The sequence below is a fragment of the Tasmannia lanceolata genome, unplaced genomic scaffold (genome assembly GCF_043159265.1).
Source record: "Tasmannia lanceolata isolate RefF3 unplaced genomic scaffold, GAP_Taslan_0.1 ptg000013l, whole genome shotgun sequence".
NCBI lineage: Eukaryota > Viridiplantae > Streptophyta > Magnoliopsida > Canellales > Winteraceae > Tasmannia > Tasmannia lanceolata.
In genome coordinates, this window is record NW_027518690.1 from 35,738,403 (window position 1) to 35,765,088 (window position 26,686).

Sequence of the window (26,686 nt, forward strand, 5' to 3'; positions counted from 1 at the left end):
TGTTTAATTAAATAGATGATTGTAAACTTAGAGAAATCATCTATAAATATTATAAAGTATCTTTTACCACTGTGGGTTAAAATACCATCTAGTTCACATATGTCAGAATGAACTAATTCTAATAGTTTAGAATTCCTTTCAACACTTTTGAAAGGTTTTCTAGCAATTTTAGCCCTACTACATGTTCCACATTTTTTAAAGCCTTCTATGGCTACTTTAGGAATCATACCTATAACACTCATGTTATGCACATTTTTCCTATTTATGTGACACAATTTAGCATGCAATGAATTAACACAAGAAACCAAGTAAATAGAAGAATCACTTTCATTCATTATTTCAACATTCAGTTTGAACATTCCATCACATGCATATCCTTTACCACCAAAGGATCCAAATTTGGTTACAACATACTGGTCAGACTTGATGGTTTGTTTAAAACAATCCTTATTAAGAAGAAAATTAGAAACTAAGTTCTTCCTCATGTCTGGAGTATGAAGAACATCCTTCACCATCACTTTCAGCCCAGAAGTGAAGCAAAGTCCAACGTCCCCAACACCAAGTACATTTATTGTGTGAGAGTCCCCTAACAGTACTTTCTTCTCATTGTCTATAAGTTCATACGTCTTGAACCACTTTCTGTCATAGCACACATGGCGGGATGCTCCAATGTCAATCCATCACCCTTCAGATCCTCCAACAACATTAATTTCAATGATCATGGCCACAAGTGGCTCTTCGGTAGCATTAGTTTGAGGAACTGGTGGATTCTTCTTTCGTCGACACATCCGTGCTATATGACCTTTGAGACCACATATATAACACAACTTTTGAATAGTCATTCTTTTCAGAAGTTGTGTTTTGGTTATGACGTTTAAAGGTACCTCGATTCTGGTTTTGTTTCTTTTTCTTCAACTTCTTTTTGGGCTTCAGATTCACTTGCAGTTTCTAGTTTTGATTCTTAACTATAGATATGGCATTTACATTAGTTACATTTTCCATATTCCCTTCTTTCTTATCTTGGTTACGGTTTTCTTCTTCGATCCGAAGACGAACAAGAAGACCTTCCATTGACAGTTCTTTAGTTTTATGAAAAAAGGGAATTTCTTAACTCTTTGCAAGTAGGGAGTAATTTGTCAATCACGACTGCAGCTTGAAATTGTTCACTGACAGTCATTTCTTCTACAAGGATGACGTGAACAAGTTTTTGCAACTCTTGGGTTTGAGAAATCACCATCTTCTTATCCACCATATGATATCTAAAATACTTGCTAACCGCATCTTTATTAGACCCGACCTCTTTCGTATCATACTTCTTCTAGGCTTCCCAAAGTGTTTTGGAATCCTTACTGTGACTATAAAAATCGTACAATTCGTCGGAGAGGCAATTGAGAATATAAAGTTTTGTCATAGGAAATCAGAATCTTTCTAGTTCCTTTTCAAAGCAGATCTAACTGGTTCAAGTTCTTATCTCCAAGGCCTTCGGTCATCCAAAACATAGGCTACTTTCTTGGTGGTTAAATTGAAAAATATTTTCTTCTTCCATCTCTTAAAATTAGCACCACTGAATCAACAAGGCTTGTTTGGATTTGAGGAATCCGACATAAGCTCATCATGGGATGCCATATTTTAGAAAGAGGAAAAACATAAACGAAATTCACCTTAAAATTGTTGAAGAATTTTCTTCTTAAATTTAAATATCGTGTACCTAAATTTCTATGAAAACAAAAAAAATAGATGATTAGTAAAACCTTTTCGATGCAGCGAGATGAGGCATGGACTAGGTTGCACTCTTCAATAGCCCGACGCACCGTCGCTATTTATCTGAATTGCACGATCAGATAAATCCGAACCAAAAAAACGAACACTCTAAATGCCCAACCATCATAATAAAGCAAAGAAGGGAGAAAAAGGCAGAACATTGTGTAATATAGGGAGAGAGAAACAATGTTTTCTTTTCAAAAACCAGAGAGAACGGTTCTATTGAAAAACAGAGTGCGAGAGAGAGAGAGAGAGAGAGAGAGAGAGTGACTGTTTTGTCAACAGAAAATGGAAAGGCAAAATTAAAAAAGGTTTTGGTAAATCTGCTGTATATGAAAATGCTAGTGGGCTTCAGTTTTTATAGAGAAAAACATGTCCGTTAGACATGCCCTTTATGAAACGTACATATATAGATACAACTCTTAACAGTCATTTAAAATTTTAAATGTTCTTAGGGATTTTTTTAAACAGTCAGATTAAGAAGTAAATGAAAGAAGACGTCTTTTGAGTTCAAAAAGAAAATTCCGTTTAGAAAAAACCAAAAGACACGACATTTAGTGTTTAAAAAAGAAACTTGTTTAGGAAAACCCAAACCCAACCCATGCGCACCCGCGCCCACCGAGCCTGGCGTGCACGCACGTGTATGTTTATTTGTTCTTATATGTTCTTTGTATAAGCTCTCATCCAAACCAAATTCAATGCCCTTGAAACGCCATGTGGGACCTTCCCTCAACAAACCCTCGTATAAGGATCTAGAGATCTTTTCCAATTTCCCATGTGGGACTTTCTTTTCAAGAAGACAAAGAGAGCATTCTTGCAAATTCAAATGTTTTGGTTGGAAAACACAAAAAGAGAGAATCTTTTTGAATTTGAGAGAGACTTCAAAGAAAAAGGAATCCCTTTGAAAAGTAAAAAAGCAACTTTTAATATTAAAATACTAACAGCAATCAATACACACTCTTAATCTCTCAAGTGTATAAACATTTATTAGAAGATTGGACACATGAGATTAGGAATCCATGTTGAAATAAAGATTTTGACGAATGGGATTTTCCCTCACATCCCTTGTGGCCCCGCATTTCACATGGGCCCAAAACTGTTTATAGGTAATCAAGTCCTTTAATCACATATGATGGACGCATGTATTGGGTGATCAGGTTCGTTGATCTGGTATGTCTATGGTTGTGCATGTGCCCCACGTGTTAGGCGATTGGACCTTGATGTTGAGATCATAGTTAGCAAAATTCCATTTTAAATGGCATTTTTTGAAAGAAAAAAAATGTCGGGCTCCCGTTTAATGCTCCCATTTTAAAGCAAAAAAAAACTGTTTTTTTGGGGAAATTTTTAAAAGGCATTTTAGACATAGTAAACGCATTTTGTCAATCTTTTTAAATTCATCCCATCTACATTTTGTTAGAGTATTCAAAATAAAAATGATATTGAAAAGGTTTTGAAAAGAATAGAATATTTTATTTGGGAAATGGGTGTTTTTTGAAAGAGGTGAAAAGTGCACGTAGGAAGAGCAAAATAGTCCCACAGTGGAAAGTAAAAAAGTTGGAGAGGGTTTAATATACTCCCTTCCATTTCTCACTCTTGCTTTGTTGCACAAATGGGTTTTCACAAATGGTGGATCCTTGCGCAGTTTGCACACAACGTGGCAGTGGGGCGGCGCTAGTGGTGCTTTGTGGGCACTTTTAAGCTCTATAAAAAGAGTAGAAACTAGCCATTTGTTATAGATTTTGAAGACTTCCAAATTTAGAAATTCTAAATCAAATTTCAACCTCTTGAAAGCCTTTTCAAAATTGTTATTTACCATTTTCTAGAAGTTTTCTCCGGTGTTCTATTATTCTACATTAATAGACATAGTATCTTGCATATTTGTTAATCCAAGGGTGATTCGAGATGTTTCCGTTTAGTATGAAACGTCATATCGTGAAAATTCACTGGACTCCTTGGAGATGAATTCATGGTTCACCTTGCACTCTATTGTTGGGGTCGAATATTGCCCTAAGGAAAGCGACTACCGGCCTTGAAGCATCTCAATTTGCACTATGCATCATCTTCAGCATCAAATTTTTCGCCAACACATTTTAGAAATAGAAAGTTACCCAAGAGAGGGGTAACAACTTATGTTTGTCTTTTATCTACAAGTAATAATGCTTTTGGGATGGATTCTTTTTAAATTTTTATATTAAAGTTGATACATATATACTCATACACCCGTTTTTCAATCCGTTTATTTAAAACCAAAACATTCTAAAGAGGGTTGGCCTGGAGAAGAAAAGGGGGTGAATATATCACTTCCTTTTTCGAATTTCTGTTTACTTGACATTTTTTTTACTGTGCTTTTTAACCAATACCATATTAACCTAAATTTCTCCCCTCCCTTTGTTGTGCCCTATCACGTTTTGCTAACAATTTAAAGCTATGAATAATTAAAGTTCGGTACTTGGATAGAAGGTCTAAAGTTCGGCATTTATTGAGATAAATATAACAACTAAATTTCGGCATTTTCAAACAAACAGCTGGTTTGCCCGAGTGGTTAAGGGGGAAGACTTAAGATCTTCTGCACACAAGTGCGCATGGGTTCGAACCCCATAGCCAGCATTCTCCATTAATCTCTATATAAAGTTGTGTATTGCACGAATAGCTGGGGGCTTTTTTTTCGTTAAACTCTATTTTTGCTTTTCCTTTGGACATGTGCGGCCAAATAACATTTTTTTTTCCTTTAAAATAAATTTTTGCAAGGGTTTTTAACCCCTTTTCTGAAATAATTTCTAAACTAAAAAAAAAAAAAAAAGAATTAACGAACCTTGAAAAATCTTTTTTTTTAATCTAGATTGCCAAAAAAATTTCCCTTCTTCCTTAGGAGACTGATACCCGCACTACAATATTTTGATAATGGTAGTATCGTCCTATTCACTTTGTTTTTCACTTGCACTTTTTGCAATTAGGCCCTATTTGTTTGGCATTTTAAGAATTGATTGAGTCCAAAACTGATGATAGCATTAAAAAATTAAACGCAAATTTTGCTAATGTGTTTTGGGCTGAAAATCAATTCTCAAAATCCAAAATGGGCCTTAGCTTTTTACGGCCTTTATTCGAGATATGATAACAACATCCAATTAAAAGTGAAACAGATATCCTAGTGCTCCCAACCCTTATGTTCTACAAGCAAAAATACAGTGAACCATAAGAGTACTAATTACCAACAATAATATAAATTTGGTTCTCACGCTTGGTTTTAAATTTCGGTTTCGGCTAAAATTTTGGATTTATCCGAAACCGAAATTTCAGTCGAAATCCCGACATTTCCGGCGAAATTTGGTATTAACGCTTGAAATCCCTTTTTTTTTTTTTACGAAATTTCGATAATTTCAATAAATATTCTTTAACGGAATACAAAATTAATATTTTATTATAAATTTCGACAAAATTCCCGAAATTTACAAAATTCGTAAATTTCGTTCATTCAATTTCGAATCAATTTCGATACGTTTCAGTGTTGTTCCTCACCGAAATCCGAAATTTTCGGATTTCGGATTTCGGTCGAAATTTAAAACCATGCTCACAAGGAATGCATATGCTCTCTTTATCCTTTTTTTCATCTTTTGAGGTACATAAGAACCGTCCACTTTGTACCCACAACCTCAAAGTAGCGGCACATAGAACCTTCAATTTAAACACGAACTGAATCCCTTCTCAATAGTTGTATTTTCTACACAAACAACCATCAGAAAATATTATTAAAGGTGGTTGATCAGCTCCGCTATCTACATTTTCTTACACAATATGACAGTAGTCCTTCCCTCAATTGGTAAAAAATACAAAATAAAATGTTTTCATATGCCTCTTCATATCACCTATTACCACAGCCCCTCAATCAGTACACAATATCTGCCTATTACCACAGCCCCTCAATCAGTACACAATATCTGCTCCTCAACTCTCCAGACAGCCTAAATTCCAATCTATGATAATGTGCTCAGCAGGAATGAATTCCCAAAGAATACCCAAAAATCAGTTATTGTGACCTCTCACCCAGCCAAAAAAACACAAAAAAGAAAGACTGTTTAATTTGATGAGTTGGTGAGTTATGAATCTTCACTTCTTTTGATCTGCAAATGCCTATTGAGAACTTCCATGACATTCTCCGAAGGACACTTATCTCCAGCATTATGTGTTGATGTCTGGCAAAAACACTCAGGCCACGAATTCGTATAGAAAGATTCAGGTCGAACACGTTTGTGGGGACCTCCAAATTTGGTGTTGAACATGACTCGCCGAATGGCTTCCTCGAACCCAGCCACACGACCATTTTCTCGGTCGATGAAAATAGGGGCAAGTGCTTTCCTATCCGGTTGGATTGTTGTCCGAAAACCATAGTACAAGCGGTGGCCCATGAGGTTGTTGGCAAAGTTGCTTGGACCGTCATATGTTGGCATGAAAATGTCTGCTAAGAGACAGACCATGTAGTCCACTGCGGCCCCCACAAGGCCCTGGGCATTATTCTCTTCCAGCTCCTCGGCTGGAACCACTGTGCTATGGTTCTCAAGGCGAGGGAACATAGTTCGAAATGGCTGCATGAAATGCTCCCCACCAAACAATTCACCTGCAGCTAGGTATATACGGGTGGAGTTGTCAAATCCCATGGCACGCAATATGAGACCAACCTGCGCAGAAGAAGAGTGACAATTACTGTTTTGTTGCTCATTCACAAACAAATTCAGCATGTATCGTTGAAATTTCTCAATGCAAAGTCTATTCATATTGCAAGGCACAAATGAATTCCGGTTTTCCAAAGAAAATTAAAAGTGCTAACCCCAATTTGAATATACTGAACAAAATGCAAGCCAAATTTCAGTATTGTACAATGTTTTTTTTTTTTAAATGTTTATTTATTTATTTTTTGAAATGAGTATTGTACAATGTTAGCGTTCCAAGACGTTGACGGGACGAACTGGCATAACATGTCACTTGTTTTGATGTTTTTAAAACTCATTTTTTATGACTTGCCTGTCTAGGATGTCACTACAATGTTCAAAACTAGGACTAGGACAAGAACTTGGCCAAAGTAAAAAGCAGTAGGCTCACACAAGTCAACGATTGATGGGGTCAACTTTTCGTTAACTCGGGTACGTCAAAGGGGTTTTTAATTGACTTGGTAGAGCAAAAATCAGACTTAAAAAAATCAGCCAAGGTAAAATGGAATAAATGTGGGTGACGTACATAACAAGTCACATAGCACTTAACTCACTGCATATACACATGGATAATCAGCAATCATAAAACTTCATCCACTTCTCTCAACTGACCAATGCATCCTATTCAATTTACTGTCACTTGGACATGTTTGTACCAACTAAGGACGGACAGTCTTTGTTACAATTAAAGCTTCTCAATCACTTCCACTTACCATGATACCATCAAGCATACAGGTTGGTGCTCGGTTCTCCATTCTTGCATCCCAAAAACAAGCAAGTGCACCTGGACATATCGACAGGTGGCATGCCTCGAAGCATCCAGCACAAAGGCCTCAAAAATACCAGAAATAGGGACATCCATGTATAAATAGTAGAGTTTCACATACTTCAGACACAATAAAATATAAGAAAAAAAAGGAAATGCCATTGCCACTCTTCAAATTAGGCATGCCATCACGTCAATTAGTCATGTGTTGAAAAGTAAAAGCAAATCGGATAAGACAAACTACATGGTTAGTAAATGCCTGATTTTAAGCGTGACAACATCATTTTCTTAAGGCTCTGTTCACTTGCTTTTCGTCATGCAGAAAGGAAAGGAAAGCGCCCTGTTTTTTCTGTGGAAATGTAATTTTCTGTCGTTCTGTTGATTTCATCGAAAACCCGAAAATCATGGGTAAAATCGGGAAAAAAAAGACATGGAAAATGAAGTTTTCTGAGATTTTTCGCCTTGATTTTCAGATTCTGAGCAGCAGGAACTCGCGTTTCCGCGTGCTTATTGTGATAAGGGAAGTGTCCTTACCTTACTTACCAACTGTTCTCTATTTCGAAAAGATGACATGGAAAATCATACGTTTCCGCTCCGTTTTCCCAACGAAAATAAAAGACTTTACCACCCCCCTCCTTTCTCTCACCCTCTGAAGCTCACAACTTCTATTCCCCTAAAAAATTGCTAATTAGAAGACAATTGGCCCATCACTTACCTAACATAACTGATAACCAACTGAAACAAAAGAAGTGGGCCCTAACACTTAACTTAAAATAACCCCAAATAACACCCAATGAAATTAACAAGGGGGCCCCCATTTCGTGGAAAGATGAATCTCCATCCTTTACATTGTATCAACTGCCTAATAGGGTCCTATGTTTCTATTGGACAGTAGTGTTAGGCAAATCAACAACTATGATTGAGCCAGGAGGAGGAAAGTAAGGCTAGCTAATACATACGTTATTTGTAATTATTTTTGTCTTGGGGAGAGGGGGTTGATAGAACTTTCTAGTTCTCTTCATTTTCTTACATATTGAAAACCTCATGGCACTTTTCTATTATTCTATGTTATGCTATGGATGGATGAATGAAATATATTTTTCTCTGGCGTTCTTACAAATCATGGAAGTGAAGTCTACTTTCCCTAAGATGTGATGCCTAGGATTCCCTTGGTGCGAAGCCTTGGCTTTTCGGGGGTGAAATTCCAACTTCGCTATCTATCTCTTTGATGCTTCTTCTTTTTCTCATAAATCACCTTCCCAGGAACACCAAACCTCCATTAATATCATTCAAAACTTCTCTTGCATCAATTTTCATCTATCTTCTACCCAAAATCCCTAAAATATCCATTAAAAAATTCCAACCTTAGAAACATCATTCAAACCCATTCATGCCACGTGCCTCTTTCATTTGATCCCAAAACTAAGTTTCCCCCTCCCGAGATCCTTCGAAGGCTACACGGCAAATGTTTGCACCCTTCGAAACCAACTTAAACCTACTAGAAATATTTTTTCCAGTTTAATAACATAATTTAGGACCCAAAATCTTAACTTTTACCCATCATTTTTACCACTAATGTCCCTTCTACATATCCAACCCAATTAAATTTGGCATCAGAGCGAATATCAATCCTCCGTTCGATCATCCTACATCAAATTTGGTATCAGAGCACAGGTTGGGAACATGTCTTCTACATAGTGTCGAGCGAATAGTTGAGTGATTGGAAGGCTTAAACGCTAAATTTGAAGGGTTGAAGGGTTGCTATCCCACCTGGTTCGCATGGATCGTATTCCCCAAGATTTTCATGCACATCCCCTAGGCTTGGAGACTGCACAGGTGGCACAGAGTCAAGAGCTCATGCTGGGTCAATCATTGTTGCTACCTTCTACGGAGAGAACAAAATTAGAGCAACGGACCAGAGCTACTATCTACATACAAAGGTCAATCATTGTTGATACCTTCTATGGAAAGCACGAAATTAGAGCAACGGACCAGAGCTACTATCGATATACAAAGCTAGTTCCGACGATACATAGCTCATACGTGTTAAACGAGGATAAAGATGGTGACGATCTTTATTCAACACGCCTGGCATAGAAGACTCATTCGACATAATCTTCGAGAAGTTCAGTTAGTGCCAAAGGATGTGGAATGTGTTGCCAAAGTAAACATAATGTCATCTGTTTCATTAAATGGCCGTAAAGCTTAAAGATAATATTGAAAGTGTGCTCATTAGAGGATACAATTTTTGACATACTTACTAAGATGGAAATACTTAGCCAGTTGGAAAGGACAACCGTATCCGACGCGCATGAAGATCAAAGCTGACGAACTCCAACCAATGAAGCTTATAATTATACTCAGCAGGGACGAGTGCTCTAAAGCAGGGGAGTATGATGGGGACCATCTAAGATGACACGAACAATCGTGGAGTTAAAAACATGGGGGGCCATCACTAGTGTTAAAAGAATTTTATTTATTTATTGGAGTGTAATTTGAGTTTTTTTAAGTCATAGGGGGGTGTTATAGTCTTTTCCCATCAACATCACTTTCGGGTATCTTTGGATGCTGTGAGAGGGATTGGAAACGGGTTTTATGACATCAATGGTAGGGAAATGAAAGCAAGGGAATCGAAATTTTTTTTTATTCCGGCTGTTGTTTTTTTTTTTTTTGGGGGGGGGGGATGGGGGGAATCTAGCCATTGTCGACTTATTCTACCACTGGTAATCTTCAGACCATGGATGCTCGGAAGGTTATGTTGTATGTAGAAAATCGACGGAGAAAGATCCGATCAAAAGCAAGATAAAACAAACCACAATGACAATCCACAAAGAACACACTCGATTTACATAGTTCGGGACAAAGGCCTACATCCACAAGCGTTTCAGAGTAATATTCCACTAATCAAGAAGTAACAAAGATTACAGGAGGTTCCTCGATCAATCCAACACATGATCGATTCCCAAACCCTTCCCTTGTAACCCTTTATACAAAACCCCTTCTTGACTTCCTCTCTTGTTGAAAACGCAAGAGAATACAAAGCTTTCTCTTACCTCTCGTACGCGAAAGACATCCATCACCGTCGAAGAACTAGGAGAATCCCTTGAGGATGCCTTCACCAAGTTCTTTCCTATCTCTCCTTCCACCAAAAGGCACAAAGCATCTGTTTTTCTTCTCTTCTTTTTCCCATTCCAAGAAGGCACAAAACCCTAGGTTTTCATCTTTTCTTCAAAGTCATGAGAGCAAGATATTTTTTATTTCAATTCGGTTTTCCAAAACAAAAACACTTTCTATTTTGGTTTCAACAAAGCCACTTTACGGTATCCACAAACCACACAAGACATAGGTCGGTGGCTTGGGAAATAAGGCAACTTTCCAACACTAGAAATGGTCGGATTCAAGCCATGGATTTCATGAAGGTCCCATATCTCTTCAAACCATGGATTTCATGAAGGTTCTGCCATATCTCTTCAAACTATGGATTTGGGGAAGGTTCTAGCTGGATTCAAACAATGGATTCATTCTGCAACTCTGCTGCTGTAGAAAGCTCTTGTGGTAGAAAACGACCATGGCGGATCAGATGCAACGTGGTACTGCCTTGGAGATGTTGTTGGCAGATTTTTGGGAATTTGATTGTCAGATTTTCTGGGCTAATTGTTTCCGATTATTGCAGATATTTTAGGTTGATTTCCAAAATTTCTGAGAAATTTATGGGCAGATTTGTGTTGCTTTTGTTCAAATAACTCTATCATAAGAAGGATTTTCTCTCTAAATCTTTTCTATCCTATCTCAAAGCCATCTTTGTGCTGCTGGTTTTCTGTGTCTTGGTTTTGTCAGGGTTTGCCAGATTTTTGGCTAAATCACTCACCTCTTTCCCTTGTACAGGTGCATGGCACCCCATGGGCACCAAGTTTGATCCATGCACCAACATGGATGGAAGAAAGCACTGCGTTCCGGCATCATAGTAGCCTAATAGGCATGGAGACTGGGGATGTAACATCGTTTCTTGCTTGAAGCGGAAGCATCCAGACATCATAATAAGCATGGAGAAGTTGCGCCATCGTTTCCCGCTTGGAGAGAGAGAGAGAGAGAGAGAGAGAGAGAGAGAGAGATTCCAACATTTTCCTCTTGTAACATGAGAATAAACGAAGTCAAAAATGGTGCCACGTCAGCCGACAACGCACCGATAAGGAGAATGGAGATTTTCGAGATTTTGCTTTCCCGGTTAAGCAAACAGCATTAAAAGACATGGAAATGGAAAATTTTGCGGATTTTCATTTCTCTCCTAAGGTAGTAGGTCAAAGGCAGACCTACGTTGCAGCTCGGGCCCGAGGGCTTTTCCCCTCCTCGTTAATCCGACCTACTTCAGACGGTCAATCGGCAACCTCCCTGTAGCGCTGGATTATAGATATGACTAACAAAATTGAACAGAGTTTTCTTTATTGTATCATTTCGCCCCACGTTTGATTGATTTCTTTTTATTTATTTACTTATTTACGCTACTACAATGTGGCAAGATGAAATTGACCATGCTCAACTTCGATCTAGTAGGGGCAGTCTCTGTGTTCGTTCAATGCTTTGCCGGTCAAACATTTCACGTATTTCTCTAGTAGTATAGCTGACTAAACACTAAGACAATCTTGATGAATTAAAATAAACATCTTTCATTGTGGATTCAATTGTCAAAAAAGAGGATTTGATTGAGTATCAAGGAGCAAAGGAATTTAGTCTGAAATACCAAATGAAAGTAGATCGATTTTTGCTTCTTGACAATTTAAAACAGACTTTCTAAGTACTTAAATATTATTTAATGGATGAAAATGGGAGTGGAGGAAGAGCACATTAGTAGATTATTTGTTAACTAGATTATTTAACAATATTTTGAAGACTAAGAAGATGCCTAATGAGTGGAGGAAGAGTACATTAGTACCTATTTATAAGAATAAAGGGGATTTCAGAGTTTTTTTTTTTTATGAGTGGGATATTCAGAGTTGCACCAATTACCGGGGAATCAAGCTAATGAGTCACACCATGAAGCTTTGGGAGAGGTTAATTGAGCATAGACTAAGAAAAGAGACTAAGGTGTCAGAGAATCAGTTTGGTTTCATGCCCAGACGATCGACTATGGAAGCTATCTTCTTTTATTAGGAGGTTAATGGAGAGATTTAGAGAAAATAAAAAGGACCTTCATATGGTTTTCAATGATTTGGAAAAAGCGTATGATAGGGTTCCCAGGAGTGTTATGTGGTGGGTCCTTGAAAGGAAAAAAGTGCCTACTAAATATGTTGATGTGATTAAGGATATGTACGACGGAGCAGCAACTAGTGTCAGAACCACGGATGGCACGTCTAGCGAGTTTCCAATTACAATAGGACTACACCAAGGATCAGCTCTAAGCCTTTATCTTTTTACGCTAGTTATGGATGAGCTTACAGAGGGTATCCAGGATGAGGTGCCGTGGTGTATGTTATTTGCAGATGACATAGTACTAATCGACGAAACCAAAGCAGGAGTAAATGCAAAATTAGAGTGATGGAGAACTACTTTGGAATCCAAAGGTTTTAGACTGAGTAGGACTAAGACAAAATATATGGAATGCAACTTTAGTAAGGTAAGGAGGCGGGACGAGGATGTAGTAAATATGAGTGGACAGGAGGTACCTAATAGGGATATCTTTCGCTATCTTGGTTCAATTCTACATAAGGAAGAAGAGATTGAAGAGGATGTTAACGATAGAATAAGAGCAGGTTGGTTGAAGTGGAAGCTTGCCTCAGGAGTTCTGGGCGACCGTAAAATCCCTACCAAGTTGAAGGGAAAGTTTTAAAAGACAGGTACGGCTCAGAATGTTGGGCCACCAAGAAGCAGCATGTGCATAAGATAAGTGTAGCAGAGATGTAAATGCTTAGATGGATGTGCGGCCACACAAGGTTAGATAGAATTAAAAATGAAGACATTCGTAAAAAGGTGAGGGTGGCACCAATTGAGGAGAAGATGAGAGAGCACCGCTTAAGATGGTTTGGACATATCTAACGTAGGCCTTTAGATGCTCCGGTGAGAAGAGGTAACTCATGCCAAATTGATGGAGTAAAAAGAGGTAGGGGCAGACCAAAAACAAGTTGGATAGAAACAATGAGGAAAGACTTGATAGCCAGGAACATAACAGAGAACATGACCTTGGATAGGATAGAATGGAAGAAAATGATCCACGTAGAAGAACCCAACAAGAACCAGGATTAGAGCAGGGTAGATTCTTTTTACCTTCTTTATGAATTTTTTCTAAAGGATTCATTAAGCCGACCCCAACTAGTTTGGGACAACGGCTTTGTTGAGTTGAGTTGAGTATGAAAATGGGAGAATATATAGAAACTAATATTCACTTCTACGACTCCAGATATTCAAAGGAATCTTTTTATGTTATGTTCTAGATGAAACAGAATAACTGGACTCTCAGTATTACGAATGGGCTACTGAAGGGGCTTCATTGATATTCCCCAATTTGGAAGATATCCATTTCGGAGGCATCAAACGGACCCTTAAGTTCTTTGTTTGTGTGTTTTAAATAGGCCCCACACATATAATGGGAATTTTAAGTATGAAGCAAGTATTTAAGTCATTAGAGGGCATTTTGGTCCAAAAGCATTAGGTTTTTTAGGGTTTTAAAACTTTCTAGTTCTCTTCTTTTCTTACATAGTGTAAGCCTCGTGGCACTTTTCCATTATTCCTTGTTACGCCACGCTCTAGGTGAATGAATGAAAAACATTTTTCTCTTCCTTTCTTACAAATCATGGATGTGAAGTCTACTTTTCCTATGGTGTGATGCCTTGGGTTTTCGTTGGTGAGATTCCAACTTTGATATCTATCTCTTTCGTGTTTCTTTTTTTTTCTCAATAACCTTCCTAGGAACCCCAAACCTCCATTAATCCCACCAAAAACCTCTCTTGCATCATTTTTCACCTATCTTCCTCTACCCAAAACCCCTAAAATATCCATTAAAAAATTACAACATTAAAAATATCAGTTAAACCCACCGATTGCATGTGCCCTTTCATTTTGTCCAAAAACTAATTTTACAGCTTCCAGGATCCTAGGATCCTTCGACAGCTTCATGGGATATGTCTGCACCCTTCCAAGCCTACTTAAACCTACTAGAAATATTTTTTCCAGTGTAATCTCATAATTTAGGACCCAAAACCCCAACTTTTACCCATCATTTTCAACCCTGTCGCCCCTTCTATAGATCCGACCTAGTCAAATTTAGTATCAGAGCGAATTATCAGTCCTTCCTTCGATCTTCATGCAACAGGTTTTTAGGTGGTTTATCGATTTTCCATAATTCCTAGAGGGCCCTTCTTGGTGAGTGGAGACGTCAATAAGGTTCTATGGCTCATGGGCCCTTCTTGATTAGTAGATATGTCATCACAAAAGGGGCCATTATATGTATTGATTCATGTTAATCCTCAATACCATATAATATTATTTAAACTAGCAATTCATAACTGCAAGGATAAGTCTACAAGGCATAATAGGAATAAAAAATGAACAAAAATAATAAAACACACTAGCCCATCTGATGTCTCCAATTATCAATGATTCCAGAAAAAAATCAAATAATCTATTAGGGAAAGGTCTTTCGCTTTTTGTAGTGGATAGAAAATAGAAGTTATAGACCTCCCTATGTAATCTTGGGATCAGCCTACTTTCGGCTGTTGCATCTTTGTTTAGGACTTGTAAAATGGTCGATCCACTCACACCAGAATGCAACCGACTGCAGACGCAAGGCCTTGGGTGGAGATTTCGTATCAAGGGATGTGGGCGCACAAGTTATGATGCATCTGGATCAGTCTTGGACACTTATTTTAAAATTTAAATAAAAGATACAAACTAAAGCATTAAAGCCTTTTTACAGTAGATTGCATGCTTAAAAAGGTCACACGCATGGCAATGATGTGTTGACTCGTAGGGCAATGATGTGTTGACTCATTAAATTCAGGCATTCCTTACACGTTCAAAATGGCAAAATTGCCTAACTGGTACTGCCCAAGGAAGACATGTGTTCAATTACTCTGAAATTAATCGAGTCTTGAGTCTTGGTTCCAAGGGGAGAGTCTGATTCGTATTTGAAGAATGTAAGAATACTTTTAGGGGCGTCATGATCTAGATTCAAGGAATAATCTAGGATATGCTATCACCTATTATACACTACTTTTTGAAACTGACCTATTATACACTACTAACAACATAAATAAATGCTAAAGCCACATTTGCTGCGGCAGAGACAATCACAACAGTGGGGAAGAAGTCGAGAGTCACACTTGATTTATGACAATGTGACTATTTGTGCTGCTGATTTATCAAATGATTAATAACCTTATTGAAAGTCAATGTTAAAATAATGGGGTCAATGGATAACAGGACACGATTACAAAAGGACTATAAGAGGGAAACATGTACCTCTTCTGGAGTTAGTGGACATTTACCGATGGCTCTCCTTTCACTATAAACAAGTTCTTTCTCTTTAAAGTTTTCCTTCCGATACTTCCTCAAGATACTTTGTTGTTGAGGAGTAAATATGTCCAAGCACCTGCAAGTTTCCATATAAAATTTAGACAACCTAACCTGCCAAAATAAAAATAGAAAACATTGGGAAGATGCCACTTTACTATTGACCAACTTTTTGATTTAAGTTGCATTTTACATTCTTTCTGTAGGAATCATTATGCAGATTATTGAAGCTTCTACTTTTATAGTGCAACTTAAGAAATTTTTTTATGTCATGGAAATGGCCAATGACTTAATTAGACACAACAAACATATACACATGTTAGGAGCTGAAGGTCTTCTAGTTATATCATATGGTTTATAAGGTAGCATGATTCACAAAATCATAAAACACCATATATATGTGTGTGCGCGCGCGCATGCGCTCCCATGATTCAATGTTTAAGCTTTTGTCCTATCAGATACTAGAAAGGATCAGGTATGGGGATCCCCATCAAATATTGGGATAAGGGAACGGCAAGGATCCGATCTGTTATTGCCGTATAGAGGGAAGGATGAAGAACTAATAAAAGACAACAACTGATATTGGATTAATTTAATCATGAATGAGTAATAGTACCATAATTTTACCTATACAAAAAAGTATGGTAACATTCTATGAAGTACATAAAAAGACAAATAAATCAAAATGTACTTGAAATTGAGTTACATTTTTTTATAAAGACAATGGTGTATCCCCTAACCACAAGTGAGGTTGTAGCACAAGTGCTAAGGTTGACTTAGTTATCTGCTTGTTGGTTTAAGTCATAGGTGGAATATAATATAGTCAATAGACTTGAAATTGCACTATTTGCTTAGGTAGGGAAATAGTATAGCCAATGAACTTGAAATTGCATTAGTGTTTTTTTATGAAGACAATGGTGTAAACCGTACGGGTGTGGCTCTTTGGCTTAAAGTCATGGGTATGCTCCCAATTGACACAAGTTAGAATCCCCCTGGGCTTACCCGATGCACGTGGTTTACGGATGATTGCGAGCATCCGTAGGGAATAGTCCCGCCCTAAAAATTGGGGTGGAGAAGAAGAAGAAGAAGAAGAAGAAGAAGTGGTAAGGTTGACCTAGTTGCCTGCTCGTTGGTTTAAGTCACAGGTGGAAATAATTTCTAAAGCGGGGAAAATAGTAAGCCTATTCTGAAACATAAAAAAGGGCAAAGTAGGATCAGGCTTAGGAGTACCCGAGGCATATCCCTTTCCATTATCCGAGTACCCTGATCCAATATTTGAATACACCAGACTTTTTATCATAGATTCTACCAAGAGATGACTCCAACTTTTTTTCTGAAACGATACCACGAGCTTTATTAAAGAAGAAACAAAATCACAAAAGGCGCAAAGATTGCCCCACACATAATACATCTATATTAACCAGTATTTCAAAACGAGGATGCAGGTCAAAATGCAGCCAAAGCAAATCCTAGTCAACTAGGCACAACGCGGTCGAGTAGGGCAAAACGCGGACTCAGACAAGAACCCAGCCAAGGTAAAAGGGATTCGATGCAGGGGAGTTTCGAAACTATGATATTGAGATCCACTTTCACCAAAGGACTGGCTATGAATTTTATTACGTTTTATTATGATACTCCTGGCCAAGTTTTCTTTCTTTCTTCTCTTTTTCATTATCTAGATATTAAAATCCCATTCCCCAATCCAACTTCCCATTGAACTGGTTTATGTATCTTTACAGTTGTATCTTTCGATCGTCCTCACTCAATAAATTTGAGGGAATTTTACATAAAAGTTAAAAAAAAATTTACCAATCGGGATAATATGGATGATATAAAACAAAGAAAGAAATCATTACATTATGGTTATACGGTTTGGAAATCTGTGGAGGAGAACGCCTGAGGTAATGGATGGAGGGTCTGCTTTGTTTGATTCATCAAAGTGAGGTAAGCCGCTCCATTAATCTTTTCTATGATCTTCCCTTGACTCTGGATTTTAGTCTCACTGCTACATTTTAGTCTCATTGCACTCCTCCCTTCCAAAGTTATTTTGGCGTGTTCCACTCTTATAATCTTTGTACCTCAGTTCAGCATTGCTTTCACTTCACGCCAGGGGAGCCCTCCTCTTTGCAACTCTGGAAATGGACAGCTCAAAGCCACCTGACCCAAACATACTTCACAGACGAATGCTAGACGACTTACTAGAAGAACAAGACAATATGGATGCTGGAAACATCCCAAATACACATAATTGGTTTGCTAACAAAGGGAAAGGATAGAGCTACCACCAAGCCTCAAGAAGGGCACTCCTGCCAGGAGATCACTGAGGAGCCTTGCCCCCACCGCCACCAACCCCCCTCCCCTTCCCGCGCGGGTCCCCTACCTTGGCAGCTTTCTTCAACCATCAAATGAGACCCCCGACGATAAATACAGAGAGCCAAACTACTGATTCAATGGTAGAATTCTCCAAGCCAAGATTTCCAACCCTTTATGCTCAACGATTCAGATTTGCCAAAAAGGAAGCTGCAAAGATCGCCATGACCGGATAGAGGATGAAGAAAACCCGTGAAAATGGAAAGCCAGCAGGTCAGGATGAAAATCCCACGATAACTTAAATTTCAAATGGAACACCAATCCCGCCATCATGTACTCTTCCCAGAAAAGGAAACTTCTCAGAAATTAGGCCAAATGATGGAGAGAATAGAGGAGATTTTCAAGGAAAATCTGTCACAAAGGCAGCTCAAGAAAAAAAAAGGTGGCCCAGTGCACGAGGCTCCCGCCATTTCGGGTCTGGAGAGGGCTAGATGTACGCAGCCTTACCCCTGCTTTGCAGAGATGCTGTTTCCGTGACTCGAACCCGTGACCACCGGTCACAAAGGCAGCTCAAGACCAGACAAAAAATTCCCCCTACTAAGCTGGGAAAACCAATAGCATCAACCCCATTGGCAGTCAAAAACCCTCCTAATTTGGGAAAGTCAGTAGAAACATAACAAAAAGATGGAACCCAGCTTCTCAGAGAAAGGATTATCAGTCGGGGAAACTAGGAAACAAGGGAATAACCGGTAAAGATGGCAGAATTTGTCCAACCCAAAATTAAAACCTCCAGGGTCCGACCAGACAGGTCCACACTGAGCTGCAATACATTAACCCAGGAAATGGAGCTAAAGGAGACTCGCTAGTCGACCTTCAAGTAGAAGATTTCTAAGAAGCTGAAGAAAAATGGGAAAAGAGTATCTCCTTGTCAAAAGACCGTAGTATGTAGCTTTAAAGGAAGCTCTAAGGAAGAAGTATAATCTTAAAGAAGATTTCCAACTATTTGCACTTGAAAATGGATTCTTCCTCTGCAAGTTTGAGAACCCTAAGGGCAGCACTCACGTTCTGGAAACCAACTACTATAACTATGGAGGAAGAGCTCTTATCTTGAGGAAATGGATGCTGGACATCACCGTGGAAAGGCTTTAGCTCAAGACAATCCCTATCTGGGTAAACAACCCCCAGGACTTCACCTCAAGTTCTGGACCACAAAGACTCTAAGCAAGATGGCTAGTGCGATTGGCAATCCTCTGTACATGGACACAGAAACGGCTGACTCGACTAGACTAACCTATGCTCGAGTCTGTATCAACATAGAAGCAGGATCCCAAATGCCGGATAAAATCGATATTGCTACAGCAAAAGGGGTCATATCACAGAGAGTGGAGCACGACTGGAAGCCCAGAACTTGCAATAAGTACAGATATTTCTCCCACTCCACTATGAACTATTACAAGGAAGAGCATTTGGCGACCCAGAGGAAACAAATCTGGAAGGAATGGAGGCCAATCACCACCAAGCTCTCCCAACCAGCAAATCAGATGACAGAAAAGATCCAAACCAAAGACCAGAAAACAGGAAATAAGCAAAAGGAGAGGGTGGATGCCAACAGATTCAAATGTCTAGAGAATGAGGACGAAGGAACCACACAGATAGAGGAGGATTCTCAGTTAGACCCCGACCCGGATGAATACGAAAGCAAGGGGCCAAACCCAGGAAAATTCACAAAGCCCTAGGGGAGTGAACTACCAGGATAACTTTGAAAGCACCAGAAATTTAATTACAACGGAGGTGAAAAATATAGAGGAAAGGACCCGTTGGCCGAAGAGACAATGACAGAGCCCATAATCAAAGCCCAGAACTCATGTGTAATTTGAATGAAAGCTCCCCCGACTCAAGTGTTGAAAGCATGCTTGCCAAAGTTTCAAACCGAAACGATCAAATGATTACGCTAGGATCTTGGAACATTAGAGGCCTTGGATCCAAATCCAAAAGAAACGAAATTCGAACCCAGATCAGGAATGGAAAAATCTCAGTTTTCAGCACCCTTGAAACAAAAGCCACTGAGCAACAGATAGGTAACTATATAAGTCAAATCTGCCCAAATTGGAATCCCCACGCCAACACCGCCCATGTTCAAAAAGCAATGTGGATGATTTGGGACCTGGTTGTTATAAAGATGGACATTTTAGCAGAATTAGACCAATTTGTACATGCAAACGCTGAATTACTTCATAACAGACAGTCTTGGTTCCTCACTGCAGATACAACAGTTGAATTGGAACCATAACCAATATGTTTTTTTTAAATGATAACCAATATGGTTGTTTTCCTTATCTTGCCACTAGATAGAATGAAATTTTGAGCAACAATGTTAGAAGCATTTTCACGGCAAATGTTGCAGTTTTCTGTTTTTTTCTGTAATCTTATCAATAGGAACATTGTTGCTAAGATCATTAGGGGTATAAGCATTAACAATCAAATCAGTCAAACCACTCTCATACGTAGGACTGTGTCCATTAGAAAGAGGAAAACATAAAGTTAAGAGTTGTGAGCTAAATTCAATTGAGAAGAATCGCCAGTGGCAGGGGTGCTAATAGAATTACCTAAGGAATTTCCTTGGAACATGGAACATTGATTGTCTTTTTCTTTAGGCTTGAAAGTTTTCCCTACCCATGTTTTGGTGGCTATTCTTTTATCTTTTTTTTTGTCTCCCCATCCATCGCAGGGGTTTCTTACTAGTGTATATGTGTTTGTGTGTGTGTGTGTGTGTGTGTGTGTGTGAGAGAGAGAGAGAGAGAGAGAGAGAGAGAGAGAGAGAGAGAGAGAAAAAGAGATCTTAACCTAATTTTAGTAACCTTCTCATAGGGATGTTTTGTAACTCTTAAAAACATTGTTTCAATGTCAGACAGAAGCAATACAAAGTAAATAAACACATGTCAAATTATGCTTACAAGTTTTAAACTCCATATGTGTATGAATGAGAAACACATGCGAGATATTTTTGTTTTTTATGGCATCATCCCCCATGTTCCAACAAGAGAAGACGTGTTTTACAGCATGAAAAAGGAAGGTTATCATACCCAGCAAATGCAAGCATATCCATCTCGAACCGAAGGTGAATTGCCATGAAGTGGCCGTGCGCACGGAGCTTACTAACTATTGTGTTACTTAAGCTCATAATATGTGGCTTAAACCTAAGTGCATGGTAATTTACTCGGCATCTCAGCCTCTGGTATTCAGGTTCATCAATTTCTTCCGCCAAACGATGTGAAAAGGGAGTGAGATAAATGGCACCATGCTCTTTCATCTTCCCCAATGCAAATGTAGTATACCAACTAGGAGGAGCATCTCTAGGAGGTCTTATCTGAAAAAACACACAAAAAAAAATTGGAAACTAACATTTACAGCCCCCTTGTTTTTGATAGATACGCTTCTCTTAATTTATTCTTTTCCCATTGGTGGTCACAACTCCAAGAGAGCTGTAGCAGCCAATGAATTTTAAAGCATAGAGGTACAAAGGAGTGAAAATATCAGCTCCCTAAAAACAGTACATGAATATTAGAAGCAGGAACTGATGTGTTTTAACTCCATTGAAGAGAACACTTCATACTAGCACCTCACCTGATAAGCTTTCATCTTCTTGGTCTTTCCATGAGTATGAATTTCAGGAAGGCTTTCCACAATTCGAACATCATACCTCAGTGACTTGATGAAATGATCAACATCATAGATACCTGGAAAACCACTGGATGTGGAAATTTACATTACAAATAGGCCAAAATGATTATAGAAATAAAGTACATGGGAATTCGTAAGGAAAGGGATACCTCTCATCATGCCAAAAGGAATTTGTATCCAGCTCAGGAAGAACAAGTGTAGCGTTCATGATTCGTGCAGCAAGAACCGCATTACATATCTAGAGATCCAAGACCAACAGTCAAAAGTTAATATGTAGTACTAAACAAAATGCATAAAATAGGAAGCATCGTCTTAGCTAATGATGCAGAAAACATGAAAACTTAAAGAAAAACATATCAATATAATATGATTAATGTCTATTTGAAGATACAGTAAATACAACAACTTGCAATTTGAAATTCTTATTTTAGTGTTCTACAAAGAAGAACACAATTTAAATAAAAGAAAATTTAATCTTACCAGTAAGGAGTCATAGCATCTACTACTACACTCCCATATGGAAGAGATCTATTAACATTCCAAGTGAGGTTTTGAGCCCTTCTAAGTGGAGACCATGCAATAATTGACAGGGAGGCCTCTCAGTCCCAAAATAAACCCCTATAGGATTCTTCGTGGGTCTTAGGAACTCAAAGACAGTTATCAAGCTTATGAAAACCTTTGTTGAGTGCTCCTCCCGTATTGATAGGGAATGAAACTCTAAGCATCCTAATAGGGTAGCTAATTTTGGGATCCTTAGTAATGATTTAGTCGATCACTTGTTTGTGGTGAAATGTCGAGTTGTAATTTCTCCTTCTGTTAACTAACCAACTTCTCCAAAAGCTTAAGCTGTTGGAGAAAGGCGTTATTTATCTTTTATACTTTAACACTCCCCCGCACGTGTGGCCCACTTGGCAAACATGTGGCACATGTGGTCCCACTTTGGGCCGACCATCGCATGTGGATTTTTGCTATCCTGGAGGTTTGAACTCGAGACCTTTGGCTCTGATACCATGTTAACTTACCAACTTCTCCAATAGCTTAAGCTGTTGGAGAAAGGCGTTATTTATCTTTTATACTTTAACAATTTTATTTATGAAGTATGCTAATTTTAAATGAGGGCAATGGTTATTTCGCCTCTCAATCTGTGTATTTTGTCCTGTCTCAAAGCTTAGTGCATGGTATCGTTTCTACTTAGGAGAATCCTCAGAAGGATGTTTTACTTCAAATCAATTTGTCATTGTCCTGATAATTGCAACGAAGTCATCCAAAATATTTTGTCAATGTTTTGTAAAGATTTTTTTTCTAAATAAGTAATACAATTGGAGAAAAGGCAAAAGCCTTATAGACCAACAAAACCAAGAACCATGAAAGAGAAAACTGATATAATTTGAGAAACGGAAAAAATTCTTTTGTGCAAAACCTAGAACATCAGAAATATAAAAATGAAGAAAAGGCAAGGCGAAGGTGTTCACTTACCAACTTCTCCAACAGCTTAAGCTTTTGGAGAAGTTGGTAAGTTAACATGGTATCAGAACCAAAGGTCTCGAGTTCAAACCTCCCGATAGAAAAAATCCACATGCGATGGTCAGCCCAAAGTGGGACCACATGTGCCACGTGTTCGTCAAGTTGGCCACACATGTGGGGGAGTGTTAAAGTATAAAAGATAAATAATGCCTTTCTCCAACAGCTTAGGCTATTGGAGAAGTTGTCATTTAACTTTTACACTTTAACAAAAATAAAAGACAATACAAACCGCACTACGTTGTTGATTTAGGCCACCATTGCAACGAACCCGTAAATAACCATTGCTCTCATTTGGAGGAGCTGCCACATTGAAAAGGAAAAGTAAAATCGTAACTTTATGATTGATCGTGCTACTAGTGTAATAATCAAATTAAGCATATAGCGCATTTCCATAATGAAATTAATCACTTAAGTTCATAAATTGCAAATTGGTTGAAGGAAACAATGGAAAATTACATACGGGGCCAATCAAATCGTGGGGCAGATGATGGCCTCCAACCGCCAGAAACAGCAGTTCCCCAAAGCTCATCCAAGTTGACCTGCATGAAGGTGACCCCAAAAGGAAAAGAAAACAATAAAAAATAAAGAACAAAAGTAAGCACATGTAGGAAAATTCAAGCAAAACCGTCAACAAATTATGAGGATCAAAACTAAATCATAAAGATGCACACATGTTACATATATATATATATATATATATATATATATATATATATATATATATATATATATGAGGAAAAGGATTGTACGCTTGAGCGTACCAAGCTTATGGTACACTCGAGTGCCCAATCACATGGGTCCCACATTTTTTGTGGTGATCCAAAGCATTCATTTGCAAGGCCCTATCATAGATAGGGTGTGTGCCAAAAATCAGCTCCATTGAATCATCCTAACCCCTCCAAAAGTGGAGGGCAAAAATGGGCAGATTTGTGGACAAACAGTGTTTGTCCATTTTGACCTCCACAAATGGATGGGTTAGGATGATCCTATGGAGCTAATTTTTGGTACACATCCCATCTATGTAAGGGCCTTTCAAATGAGTACTTTGGATCATCCTAGCAAAGTGGCCCCACGTGTGATTGGGCACTCGAGCGTACCATAAGCTTGGTACGCTCGAGCGTACAGTCCTTTTCCTCTCTCTCTCTCTCTCTCTCTCTCTCTCTCTCTCTCTCTCTATATATATATATATATATATATATGTGTGTGTGTGTGTGTGTGTGTGTGTGTATTCATAAGCTTCATATTAAAAATGACTATGTGAGGAAGATTAATAATATGTACTAAGCACTTTGAATGAACATATGATATGCAATGAATCATCAAATCAATACACAATAAGCTCGAAAATGCATAGTTTTAAAACTCTCCCGCATCATCGTGGACTCCCCCAAGTCAACTCCCTTTTCCCTTGGCCGCGTTTTACATTTTGCCGCCGCGTTCCGCATTTTGCCAATGCATTACGCGTTTTCCCTACAAAGTCAATAAAAACTCCTTTGACTCTCCCGATTTATGACTGCATCAATCGAGAACTCAGACGTGTCAACCACGTTCTTGGCCGCATCCGCACTGAGTCTACAAGGATTTTTCTTGGCCACATTTTGACCCGCATCCGCGTTTTTAAACACTGTGACAATGTTAAGGGCATGGTTTTAAATTTCGGCAGAAATCCAAAATGTCGGATTTCGGCCGGGATCGAAATTGAAAACCATACTTGCAACTACATACCCACTTGGAGAAAACCTGGGCAGATGCACCAAAGTTGACTGCAACCATGTCATGGCAAAAATATGTTTCTACTATGTCGCAACAATTTAGTACAGATTCGGATGCCATATCCAGCACACGCTAGATCTATTGAGTCTAACAATGATGACAAATAGTGAAAACAACTTCTTTGCATTTCCCATGTAATACCAAATTATAGCAGACAACCGAGTTACATCAGATAAAGAACGTCCATGATGAGATTACTTGCTTGCACTATGAGGCATATGGTCAGTTTCTCTGGTACAGGTTACGTAACTGAAGTAATCTTACAATAGCAGTATTGCAGAGAGAAATACAAGCACAAATTATCATTTAAACAAGGAAGGAAAGGAAGAAATATCCAACATCTACATGTTAAAAGAGACCATGTAGGCTTAGTACTTGCCTACTTGATTATAGCCATCAAATAAATAAGATTCATACGAATGTATTTAGCTGTACCTATATCTTATTCAATGTCATCATATTAAATGTACATGGGTATTCCGACCTAATATAAGCATCTCAGTAGGTCATATAGATGCACATGTGTGCTTGATATGGCTACAGGGAGAGGGAGACTAAATGAGTTCCAAACATAAGAAACACTAATGCATGATCGGATGCAAACACCACCGACGCACGCAAACAGACATGTAAGCCAGATGGACAAGCACAAAAACAAGACATGGATCAAGTGCTGAGGCAGCTAGTTTAGAACATAAATATGGACCATGAATAAACATTATAAACTGGTTTGTCATTATGTAAGGTTGCCAATTTACAACACAAAAATGCACTCCACATTGGACTCCATAATACTAAGATAAAGCTAGATTGTCTTACAACACTTATCCATTTCCACTCCTACGCGATAAACATTTATTAAGTTTACAGCCCTTAATTATTAAGTTGAAATTGTAATTCAAGATCAAGAATGACATTAAAGACGAAAAGGCAAACAGGCGTGTTCTTTCCAACTTTACCGTTCAAAAAAAGGAAAAAAAGATAGAAAACAAGAAACTGTAAATTCGATAAAATCGTACCAAAAAACCAAACTACATTGTCAAATCCTATTAAACAGTCCAGATTCCAGAAGAGAAACCAAAACTGAAAAATGAAGAATAAAATGGAACTGCAAAAGAAATCAGACCTCAGATCGAAGGAGCGGGCGATTTCCTCCGATCGTTGAGAACAGAATGAAGGTGCAGATCAATAGCACAATGACCGCGAGAACCAATTGCTTCATTCCACCACTCAACTGTTTCAGCTGCCTATGCCCCCCTCTCCTTCCCAAAACATCTCCAGCTCTGCAATATAACAATAATAATAATATCAAGAGAGAAGAAATCAGAGATCAAAACCGAAATTCGTAGGTGGGAAATGTAATGGAAGAAGTATAGATTACCTCCTCATCTGATTGAATTCTTCTATCCAACACCAGCAACTTCAGATTTAAGCGATTGAAACGAAACCCTAAAAAAATACTCGGCTAGGGTTTTTTCATCTGATGTTTTGCCTCTCTTTCAAGGAATCTTGAGACTTGAGAGAAGAATAGGTGTGGTAGGGGGGATGTTCATTTCGGTGCCGCGGTTTCAACTTCCAACTAAAGTTACAAAGAAACGTCACTGCCTCAATAAAATGGTAGGAAAAGAGGGCATTGATATCTGCACTATCTTAGTTTGATAATGGC

At 38.4% G+C, this 26,686-nt stretch overlaps 1 protein-coding gene and 1 non-coding gene across 3 annotated transcripts; one reads left to right on the top strand and one right to left on the bottom strand.

Moving 5' to 3' along the window:
* Positions 1–4,285: 4,285 nt before the first annotated feature.
* On the top strand, positions 4,286–4,368 carry TRNAL-UAA (transfer RNA leucine (anticodon UAA)). The gene has a single exon. It is a non-coding gene; the product is annotated as a tRNA-Leu (tRNA).
* Positions 4,369–5,417: 1,049 nt separating this feature from the next.
* Positions 5,418–26,686, bottom strand: LOC143890041 (O-fucosyltransferase 1-like). Of its 2 annotated transcripts, XM_077394564.1 has the most exons (9): positions 26,402–26,686; positions 26,147–26,303; positions 23,708–23,786; positions 23,477–23,547; positions 21,873–21,961; positions 21,667–21,790; positions 21,126–21,409; positions 15,682–15,811; positions 5,418–6,434 (listed from the first exon to the last, which is right to left on the bottom strand). In XM_077394564.1, exons 1-9 carry the CDS (start codon positions 26,407–26,409, stop codon positions 5,856–5,858), a joined length of 1,521 nt encoding a protein of 506 aa, XP_077250679.1. In that variant the 5' UTR covers positions 26,410–26,686; the 3' UTR covers positions 5,418–5,855. The 2 variants fall into 2 exon arrangements, with proteins under 2 accessions (XP_077250679.1, XP_077250680.1); XM_077394565.1 differs by lacking the exons at positions 23,477–23,547; positions 26,402–26,686 and having other exon boundaries at positions 26,147–26,284.